At 35.0% G+C, this 11701-nt stretch overlaps 1 protein-coding gene across 1 annotated transcript; it reads right to left on the reverse strand.

Annotated features, from left to right (window-relative positions):
- Positions 1 to 1052: 1052 nt before the first annotated feature.
- LOC131074147 (cysteine-rich receptor-like protein kinase 10) lies at positions 1053 to 4905 on the reverse strand. The gene is made up of 7 exons (XM_058010717.2): positions 3986 to 4905; positions 3359 to 3502; positions 3109 to 3248; positions 2813 to 3023; positions 2500 to 2734; positions 1852 to 2002; positions 1053 to 1756 (listed from the first exon to the last, which is right to left on the reverse strand). The coding sequence occupies exons 1-7, from the start codon at positions 4815 to 4817 to the stop codon at positions 1376 to 1378; spliced, it is 2094 nt and encodes a 697-aa protein (XP_057866700.2). The 5' UTR covers positions 4818 to 4905; the 3' UTR covers positions 1053 to 1375.
- Positions 4906 to 11701: the final 6796 nt, after the last annotated feature.

Consider the following 11701-nt stretch of genomic DNA (forward strand, 5'->3'; position numbering starts at 1 on the left):
ATTTTTTTTTACAGCCAAATGGGTTCTTCAATATCTCCAAGGCACTCAAAACTATGGGCTCAAATACTCCAATACACCACAATTTTCTTTGTTTGGATATTCAGATTCAAATTCAAATTGTCCAGGTTGTTTGGATAATGGAAAGTCTACATCTAGTTTTCTAATGCATCTCGGGTTTGCTATCATTTCTTGGAAATATAAAAGCAAACAGTGTCAGCCCTCTCTTTTATAGAAGCCAAATATATGTCAGGCTATAAGATCGCTTGGGAAATCTTATGGCTTTGCGAATTCTTGAATATTTGCAAGGATCACAAGTTTCATCCACACCACTCTTTGTTGACAATGAATTTACTATCAAAATAACTTTCACAATCAAACCAAACACATTAACAGAAAATTTCATTTGATTTGGAAGCGTTCAACTGAAATATTGTACTACTGTAGATCAGCGAGCAGATATTCTTACCAAGGCATTGGGCAAGAAAAAAAAATGTGAAAAATTCAGAGGAATGCTTGGTTTAACCCCTTCAAATTAAGGGGTGTTAATGTATTATCTTCGGACTTATCAAAAAAATTTATTAGACTTTTGTTTAGTTTTCTGTTTTGGCAGTTTTGTATAAAAAATTGTTAACTCTTCTAAACTGATCGCTGTTTCTCTTATTTATGTACTGTTCTGTGGTACTTTAGATTTTCGAGTAATACACAGTTTCAGTTTCCTATTTTTGCCATTCTATTTTCATTCCAGGCCTAACAATATGATAAAAAGCATCTGAAACATTTTTATCTCTATTAAATATAACCTTTGTTTTCAGCTAGCCAACCATTAAGCAAAAACCGTGTCGTATAGTTATAATGAGACTTAATCAATGTCTTATTTTATTCTTCAAAGAACGCCTATCATGTAACAAATTGATTTTGTAAAAATAGTTCTTTAATTTTTTCATAAAAATAAATCCCGCTTTTCTTTCATCAATTCCCTCTATCCTTTTCATATAATCACAAACGTGTAGAGATTGATAGTGTCCTATACTACTCTCTTGTGAGATAATCACAACTACATGCTTCTTTTGGTTGAATGTTTCTTGGCTATTTATAAATATCTTATACGACTTTACAAAGTTCCAAATTATAAAATAGCACTTGAAGTTAAAGAAACTGTCCGTATGCCATTAAATTCAGCTTTACATAAACTAAATTTACATAAGGTAGGCCCTACTAAATTTTAACTGACAGTTGGCCCTACTAAATTTTTACTGACAGTTGGCCCTCAATGAACTCTGATTAAGCATTTACATAAAGTGCATATATACCAACACCAGTATGGAATTCATCGTTGTTGTTTATGCGGAAACTTGATAAGTCAGGGTATGTGAAATCACCTAGGTTCTACTTCTGTAATGGAAGCGTCGTTTACTGAACGAATCCCTGATGAAGATGACGTAGTTGCCCCAGAAATCTGTGATGTTGTTACGATTTTATGCTCGTGAATCCCCCAACTTGACATTGACTTTGCTTCTGGTTTGGGAGAATGGCTCTCACCTGTACTTACAAAAGCAGGGTTTGCAGGATTTGGCAAAGTCACTGAACTGCTAGAGATCATCGTAATAACATCAGACATAACTGGACGAAGTGCTGCATTTGCTTGTACACACAGAAGCCCAACATGAATGCATCTTAAGACTTTCTCTTGATTGGCTCCTGATGCCTCTGAGTCTACCATATTCAGCGCATTTCCTCCCTGGAATAGTGTCCATGCCTGCATTACATGCCATTAAATCACAACAATACGGTTTCCTAACATTGAAATGTAGCAGTTGAGACAAATGGGTAATGGGAATTCCATTTTCTTACCCATTCTACAAGGTGTTGCATATCATAGGGAAGATGATTATCATTGTTTTTCCTTCCACTAACTATCTCGAGCAGCACTACTCCAAAACTGTAAACGTCTACTTTAACTGACAGTTGCCCTCGCATTGCATACTCTGGAGGCATGTAACCACTGCACTTGAATTCAAATTGTTAAAGATTGTTTTCAAATAATTAAAAACAATAACGCAATGAAAATAAAGCTTAATTTATTGTATTAAGAGAGTCTATATATAGCAGGAGGGTTATGCATAGTTTTTAAAAGGGAAAATATCAAATAAGTTATTTAGTTAACTCTTCATCATTTTTATGATAGAACTTTTTTGTGTAAACTTTCATTTTTTATTATATTTTTTTATAATTTAAATAATTAGTACAAACTCAACATAATATTAAGAAGAGGATCAATAGCTGACATCTTATATTGTAGGTTTTCTAAACTGACATGGAGTCATATTAATAAAAAAAAGGACAAAGTGATTAGACACCTTATGCTGATAGATTATATATATATATATATGTTTGAAAAATTTTAATTACTCACAGATGGAAAATAATGGATTTATAATTAGACTATTAAAAATAAATTTAAAGTTAACCAAGAGCAATTTAATAATCCATGATGCTTACTATGTGCCTGCAACTCTTGTATGGATATGTGTCTTGTCTTCAGGAAAAAGTTTAGCTAGACCAAAGTCAGCTATCTTCGGATTGAGTTTGTGGTCAAGCAAGATATTGTTTGCTTTAATATCTCTATGAATGATTCTCAATTGCGATTCTTGGTGAAGGTAGAGAAGCCCACGGGCAATTCCAATGATGATATTATATCGCTTTTGCCAATCTAACTCTTTACGCTTCTCTGGATCTGTAAACCAAAATTTGAAAACTTTTAAGTCACATATTCATCTTTTCTAAAGAAACTTAAGGCTCAGTTGTCACTTACCAAAAAGAAACGTGTCTAAGCTCTTGTTGGGAAAATAGTTATAAACAAGCAACCTTTCATTTCCCTCTACACAACAGCCTAGTAAGCTCGCAAGGTTTCGGTGCTGAACATTGGCCACCAGTTTTACTTCATTCATAAATTCTTTCTTGCCTTGTTTAGATTTGGCAGAAAGTTTCTTCACTGCTATCTCATTTCCATCTCTAGTTATCCCCTGAAAAATAAAAAATTAGATTTAGTACTCTACATAATTTGTTAAATTGGTTATAATTTAAACCATAAATAATGTGTCAACCCACCTTGTATACCACACCAAAGCCTCCCTCTCCAAGTTTACTGTTCTCATGGAAATTTTCTGTTGCTTCTACTAGAGCTTCCAAGCTGTAGATCAAATTTTGGTCTTGCATTAACCCAGTTTCGGGGGGAAACCACTGTATCTCTGTAGGTATAGTAAACAACGAGAGAAAATTGGGTAAGCCTACAGAATTCGCTTCACTAAAACCACAAACAGAAAAACTGAAAATCGGAAATACATTTTGAAAGGAGCACCTTGGTTAGGAGTAGCAACACTTATTGGTTCCTTAAAGAAAAGAGATTTAACTCTTTTTCTGAATATGATCAGAGCAATAAATAATGCCAGAATGATTCCTCCGACAAGCTCCAAAACGATAGGTAATGTTGCTGACGACTTTGCTGCAAAATACAGTTTAATAGTTGTTTATTACAATTTTAGGGCTGTAGCTATTCTGATTTAAAAAATGCACTGTGCTGTAGCAATAATTATCATGTTCTGCTGCAGCATTTCTCTTGAGCCCCACAGTCATTCTGTATCTATTTTTCATTTTTTCATGTTCACATAATATGAAAATTATGATTCTATGATAATGCAATTTTGAAACCAGATTAGATGCATCCCAAGTCTAAAACTATGACATTAAAATGAAAAGAAGAAAACTGGTTTAGACATCTAGGAGATAGCTGCTCCCAAATGAAAAAAGAATCTAGAAGGTCAGAGGTTTTGCATGTATTAAAACACAAACTAACAAATCAAATCAATACGTTCATGATGATATTGGGTTATAGCTTCAGGTCAAACAGGTGATTCGAATAGAATTGACATTCAAAAGATGGATCAAGTAAATAATATTAACTATAAAATGAGCTGAATAGACTTACTCTCTAGGGAGGAAGTAGTTGGATGTATGTACTCCTCAGGGAAGGGAGAGGGCGAGGGCGAGGGCGACTCTACGGAACGGAAAAAGTAGTAAATCTCAAATCTTGCCTTGCAGCTCCCGCTCTGAAACTGGGCTCCTTCTTTTGTAGAACAGCAATCGCTCAGATTTGCTCTTGCTTTAGCCAAGCATGTTCTACAATCTTTTATCGATATATCTCTCCAACACTGAACTAAACCATATAATATACCAGTAGCATTATATTTGGCTGTTCCAGCAGCGAAACCCTTATTTGCAGGGATGTAAGCTTTGTCTGACAGATTCGACAGAAGGCTGCTGGTTGTGTTCTCGAAAGCATCTCTACTTGTACTAATATCCACCGTGTTCAACAAGTGAAATCCTGTAGTATCTAGTGTTGAAATGAAATTAGAGTTCCGATAGCGCATAAAGCAGTCATCCAACCATATTTTCCCACCTATGTCGTTGGGGCAAAGGTCGTGAATGGTGTTCTTTGCTTCCATTGCACATTTTGAGCATCTCTCTGCTGATATATTTCCAGTGCACTGGAGCAGACCATAGACCTTATTTGGAGATTGGCCATGGAAAGAAGTGTTAAACCCTAGACTTTTAGGTGCATTAAGATACAGATCCTTGATAACTAGGTTTAAGTTTGTGGAATAGGTGCTGCCATTGGTGAAAGTTGAGGAATTATCGCATGTGTGCGATACGTAGGTGCATACAACTTTAGAAAAATTGATTACAAACAGCAAAATGAGGAGGGTTCGAAGAAAAGTTGTTCCTTTGTAAGAAAGAGAAGGCAAAGAGTTGTACTTCATCTTGTTATTTTATTTTTCTTCAGTCTCAGTTTGGACTTCATCTTGTTATTTTATTCTTCAGTCTCAGTTTGGCTCTTAGCTAAGCTCTCAGATGGTGCAGAGATGAATTAGGTATGGATACTTTTAAACATTTTTTATCAATAAAAGTAGGATAAATAATAATAATTTTTTAATATAGTATATGATGTAAAATTGTTAATTTTTTTACTATTAGAACTGATGATGTATATCTAAACTATGATTAGAAAGTAGAATCACTTCTTTTTTTCAGGAAATTATTTAAATTATTTAAGTCTAGACAAGTTTTTAGAATAACTATAAACCAAAATAGATGTCAAAAATGAATATTAATTTGATAAAAATAGGATAAATAGTTAATATTTTTAACTGCAGAGTAAGATGTAAAAGTTTTAATCAATTCTTTGACTATTAGAGCTGATGATGCTCATCTAAACTGTGATTAAACCATAAAATCACTTATTTTTTATAAGAAATTATAAAAATTTAGACATGTTTCTAGAACAATTATATATCAAAATAAATCTCAAAAAATAAATATTAATTCATAACCATAAAAATCAACACCTATAAAACCTGTCAATGTCATATCTTTAATTAACCTTTTCATAAATATAAAAAAGAACTACAAATTCTATTACTCTAATTCGTAATAATATATTTATATATATATATATTTTAATAAATCTTTTAACATTAATCAAAATATTATATTAGACATAAATCTTAAAAAAGAAAAACACTCAAAAGATATATTGATCACTACTAACATAATCGAAACCAAAAGATGTATTGAGCATATCAATAGTGATCAATACACTCTTTTAAATCCTTGACTAATAATCAGACCTAAATCTAAGAGAGAAAAGAAGCCATTCAATAGATATATTCATCACTATGAGTACGTCAGTAGTGATGACTACTTTGTATTTACCATCACACGTAAATGTGTGGACACAATTTTCTGAGCTGCTGCAACTTTTTCTTCACTCATTAATGAGACTCTGGACATGCCTATAGCAATTCACCAGCAAGATAAAAAATGGGCCACTCAAAGAAGAGATAAGATATATTTAACTTCTATTACATCGTCTTGTGAAACTTTACCGTAAATCATAAATTGCACGTGAAGATGATAGTAACCGAGGATGACTACATTCAAGACCTGAGCTGGACTTGTTGAAGGAGAAAATCAATTTTTTAATAGTATAGATTATTTCAAATTTCTAATTAAATTATTTTGAGTGATGTTTGAGAGAAATCTTAATGATCAAGATCTTTTTATATCCAGTATGGTCACAGAATTTTTTTCGTGTTTCCGGGTTCAATTTTGTTGGTTTTTGAATTTTCTTTCAAGTCTAGACCTTTATGTGGAATTTGTGGGTGTATTTTTATTACCCTCTTTTTGTAAAGTTAAATAGAATATATTCATAAAAAATATCAAAATTAAACTAAAATTAAATTAAATTAAAAAAATATAACACATTTTATGTTTTTAGTATAATTAATATATTTATAAAATATTAAATTAAATTAAAATTAAAAAACCAGAATAATGTCTTGATGTGTTTATGTGATTATAAATGATGTATTTTTGTTTATATTTGAGTTTGCATGTTTAGTTTTATTCACACGTAATCTTATTCTAATTGTTTATCCTTGTATTTAAGCATATGTAATACCAATCCAATTGGTTTATTTGCAACTAGCCCGGAAACAATTAGAAACCATAGAACAACAAACCACAACACACCATTATATAATAAAAAACATAACCAAAATTGTCCAACTTAAGCTACTCAAAACATTACTAAAACTATGACTATAAATAAACCAACTATCCATAATGATAAGCTGGCATGCATGCCTTAAGAAGGTCTTAAAAAGAGTGCAATATATCTTATCCAAGCTATAAAAAATTAACAAAATAACAACTAAGTCACCACTGCCTTAATAAACTAAAAAGAAAAAAGGAAATTGAACCATGAAACTTAATTGTTTGGATGTTTGATAAGAACCCAGTTCTTTGCCAGCACATATAGGTTCTTCTTCCATTTTCCTTGTTTAGGATTGTAGCCTTGAGTATCTTCCTAATTCTTCTCGCTCTTCCCTATAATATTCTTTTGTTTCTTTTTAATTTGGCTTTGTCTCAACACCATTCCCATCATATCCTTATGCATTATGCCATCAATGATTATAGTGAGGGTCCTAATAGCATGTTCCAAGTTCTTCTTCCCCACTTTGAACTCATTCGCTCTAGTTTCCAATTCTTTTATTCTCACCTATATATCAGCGAATCGAGTTTTAAGGCTACTCACAATTCTTTTATCTTATATTAAACCATTAGTAGAGTACTAGAAGTTTTTGCAAGGGGTTGCCTCCTCCTGAACACCTAAAGTATCAGTGTCTTGTATCTCCTAGTCTTCCTCTGCATCTTCCCCATCTTTAGGCACAATAATATCCTCACTAAAATTATCCAAATCCTCTTCTTGCTCATTGTGTTCTACAAATTTAGACTCATCTCTATTGATATTTGTTCTAGGAATAAATTCCTCCTTAGAAGGGATTTCAATTTCATTGTCTTCTTTAGGTGGCTCTTTGGCTTTTGAATCCTTCTCAAGGAGTCATGAAGACCAATAAAAAATAGGCCTTGTATCATGTCTTGTCGGCCCTTGTTTTGAAGTCTCCTGATCTTTACTATCCAGGGCACAGTCATCAAGGTCATAATGTTTTATTTTTATTTTGGTAGACTTAGAATCCAACCTCCTAGCTTTTGAATGCCCTAATTTTGGACAAGACAACTTATGCTTTTTAGGGGTGGGTTTGAGGAGTTCATCTTCCTCAACATCCTCACTATCTTTTTTTATGACTTTACCTTTTTTCTTTCTAGATGTATTGGTTTTTTAGGGGTATGGAGTTTTCTCTAAATGAGCTTCATTTTAATAGAGCTAGCAGGGTTATTAGGGTTCTCATTTTGGGTTAAAATCTTGTTTCTCTACGAGGTTAGGTAAGATGCATACATGTAGAAAGAAAAGATGAATCCTTGATGTGGAGGGGGACAAGCACATTTGACATCAAAACTTGATTCACAAAGATGACAAAAGAAAAAATAGAATGTTTATATCCTCCTTATGCCTACTATGATAAAGGATTAAAAAATGATAACCTTGAACAATGATGTATCTTCCTGTAAAGCGGAAAAATCGCGATCGAACCCTAGTTGCTCTCCCCTCTTCCAACTCTGAGGAGAGAGAAGGGAGGTTCGCTAGGATTCGATGGTTTTTCACTTAAGGGAGAGACTTTACATTCAAAAGAGGGGTTGAAACTCATAAGATCCAATCCCACACAATGTAAGATTGGATGCTAAATGAATTTCAAGGGTTAGGAAAGCAAGGCTACCCTCTTTTGTAAAGAATATTGTTTAAGGAAATTAAGCTAGGAATGCATAGAAAGTGACAAAGATTTGCTTATAAACTGAGTTCGGGTTATAGGATGAAGCTGCAGACCTGGAATTAGCAGTAAAATGTCGATATGGCGCTGTCCTGCAAATTTGAGCAAAAATTGTCAGGACGATGGTGCTCGGCGCCACGGTCCTCCGAAAAATCCGCGAAACGAAGGGGGATCTGTTCGTCTCTGCACAAGGATTCCGGATCTTCAATCTCAGCCGCATACCTGCAACCTACACACAGAAAAGCGAAGACGATTGGGGGGTTAGCGATTAGGGGTTTGCCCTTAGGTCAAACCCCGGTTTTGGAATTAACCAAGAAATGAGCAAGTGTTGTAAATGTAAATGATTGTAATGTAAAACAAGTACTAATACCTTGTTCTAAGGATGTTTGTATCCTTATGTGCGAAGGTTTAGATGTTGTTGTTTGTTGTATTGTTGTATGTTGTAGCATGTAGTAAGTGATCTCCTCTTCAATGGTTGAATCCTTGACTTGAATGCAACACTTAGCCTTGAATGGAGACTTGAAATGATCAATTGCTTGAATGCTTGAATGCTTGAGTATAGTTTCCACGCTTTTACCGTCATGTATGTGTTATCTTGTTATTCCAAATGAGAGAGCAAAATGTAGTTTATATACTTGCCAATTAGGGTTAAAAGACTGATTTTCCCGACCTTAGGCCGACCAGGAAATATAATTTCCAAATTGCAAACAAAAAGACCCGCAATCTCCTTAGGAGACCGGGCCCAAAATAGGACCCAGGGACCAGGGCACTGGGCGCTCTGGTCCCACCTCCCGGGACAGCAGGGTGCAAGGAGGTTCAGGCCAGGGTGCTTGAAAAATGCAGTTTTTGGTGTCGTGAGCAAGTTTTGGGGTCTCCATTCAGGTTGCGTGTTGCGTCGCCATTGTGAAGACTGAAATGCAGTCGAAATTGCAAGTGTCGCAATTTTAGGACGCTACATTTAGCCCCCACTTTAGCGGGAGTATGTATGCTCATACTTCCGGTAAAGTACAAGGAAACAACATTGAAGGACTTTCACCATGTCAAGGAGGCAAGATACACCAAGCCCCCTGTGGACTAAGGATCTTACAACTTTGATTGAAAAAGTAAAAGGGAAGATCATGAGGGAGAAGCATGACTCTTAGTAGTAAGGTTCCCTCACTATGAGTCATGCAAAAGAAATACCAAAAATTTTCAACGCAAAGCTAAGTTCGCCAAGAAATTTTCAAGTATCTTGAAAGGATAGACAAGGTGTATGCCCCCCTACGTTAAAGCGATCACACATGCCTCAACGGGGGTGATTGTTTTAATGTAGTGATACACATAAGAAATGAGAAAGGAAAGGAGCACGTTATCGCAAAGATTTAGCCCCCGAGTGTGAGATAAACTCAAGGATAATAGACACAAACACAAAGCACGAGGTGACTTCGCTTTCCTCGGGGTCAGTATGCTGTATGATAAGTCATGTATATATATCATATGTATGTATGCATAATTGTTCTTCATTCCCCAATCAAGGAAGGTCACCTAGAAGAAGGGAACACATGTGTCTTTTGAGTCAACATGAGAGAGACCAAAAGTGATCTCAATGCTTTGCATCGTCCTCAAGTAGACAACACTAAGGACGACAAATAGAAGAATGAGAATAACATATAGAAGAAGTAACAAAAGAGAGGAGGAGAGAATCTGCTATGCTAATGTAACTAGTCTAGCATGTCATCTACCCCCCGATCTTGCTGATCAATGTTTCAGGAAGGCAGGGAACACGCTAGAGGAGGAACATCCAACATAGCAGATGGAGCTATCACAAGATCCAAACAAGGGCTATGTTCATGTTCCAAGCCACGTTGTTCTTGTCTAGGAGCTAGGATAAGTGCTTTAGAAAATTCATTAGATAAATGGTTATCAACATCAACAAGTTCATATTCACTATCAGAAGCAAGCGGAGTAACATTTTCATCATGAATAACATTTTCATCTATATCATCATCAAGATTTATAAAAATAGGATCTTTAACTCGCACAGGATCAAGACCATCATGCTTCTTATGTTTAGGAGATTTAGGCTCAATATCCGGTTGAGGAGAAAATGGAATAATGCTTGTTGAAGGTGTCTTTGGAGATTGTAAATTTTGAGAAGCAGCTGCTTGAGCCCTAAGACAACGTTTTCATCGGTGTTCATGTGCAGAACGATTTCGTCTAGTCTTAGTAGGAAGTGTAGAAGATAGAGGAGGAGGAATGTTCTCATCCTTATCACTTGGGTGTTTAGGTTGTGGTCTCTTAGGCTGGATAATAGGAGAAGAAGAAGGTCTCTTTTCTCTATAAAAGGCAGGAGGAGGAACTGCTCCATATAAAGGAGGAATTTTTGGTTTAGGAAGAAGACCAAGTCCATCATAACGAGGAGGGATAGGTCTACTTTTAGAAGATTTATCAGGCATAGACATAGTTACATCCATGGGGATGGGTTGGGAATCTTCTTGAGGAAAGACATTAGTTTTATCTTTCAAAGGAAGAATTTCCTTCTCAAGAATGATAGGAATGTCAAGTTTAGGTGTTCTAGGTTCACTTAGAGATAGGATCATATCTGTTTTCCACTTTTGATAAGATTTGAAAAGATGATCACTTCGCGGAGGAATAGACTGGAATTGTTTAGGCCAAAAATAATCAATAGGAACACTAGAAGTTCTTTCAGCTGGTTTAAAGAGACTATGATTGACAGTAACAACTTCACCATTATGGGGAAATTTCAAACACTTATGTGTAGGAGAAGCAATAGCCTTCATGGAAGATAGCCAAGGATAGCCAAGCTTCACACGAAATTGTTCGGAAGAAGGAATAATAGCAAAGCTCACATCAAGAGATTTGTTATGGATCTCAATAGGCAATGTAATAGAACCAATTGCAGGAGAAGAAAATGCATCAAATAACTTCACAACCACATCTGTTTTATCATAGATCACTTGATTCAATTGCAAAGTAAAAAGAAATTCTTCAGTAATAACATTAACCATGCACGAAGGGTCAATAAGCACTCCATGGCAAGGTGTATTCTTGACTTTTGCAACTATGTATAAAGGACCATCAGGTGCTCTAATGGTTTCACTAGAATCAAATGTGATGGAAGGTTCCTTAGGGATTTCTTGCTGCTCTACAAAGTTAATCACATTCGGAGTCATAGACACAAGACCATCAGATGAGAGAGAGGAATCATTAGCCTCAATCGCATTAGAAGTATGAGAAGTATGAGAAGGTAATGGATCAGTAAAAATCTGAAGATTTTGGTTAGGAGGAGCTACAGATGTGTTACCTTTATCATTCACTCCAGAAACAGAAATAGTATTATTATCAATCAAATCTTGAATTTTACCCTTTAAAGAAAAACATTTTTTAGTATCATGACCAGGCTGACGATGAAAATG

The sequence above is a fragment of the Cryptomeria japonica genome, chromosome 4 (genome assembly GCF_030272615.1).
Source record: "Cryptomeria japonica chromosome 4, Sugi_1.0, whole genome shotgun sequence".
Lineage (NCBI taxonomy): Eukaryota > Viridiplantae > Streptophyta > Pinopsida > Cupressales > Cupressaceae > Cryptomeria > Cryptomeria japonica.

Bases quoted from the DNA above. Each gene is read 5' to 3' on its own strand.
- LOC131074147 (XM_058010717.2), bottom strand. From the start codon at position 4,817: ATGAAGTACAACTCTTTGCCTTCTCTTTCTTACAAAGGAACAACTTTT. The intron at 3,249-3,358 runs GTGCTCCTTTCA...CTATACCTACAG, and splicing joins TGTTGCTACTCCTAACCAAG to AGATACAGTGGTTTCCCCCC. The intron at 3,024-3,108 runs GTGGGTTGACAC...TTTATTTTTCAG, and splicing joins GCTTTGGTGTGGTATACAAG to GGGATAACTAGAGATGGAAA.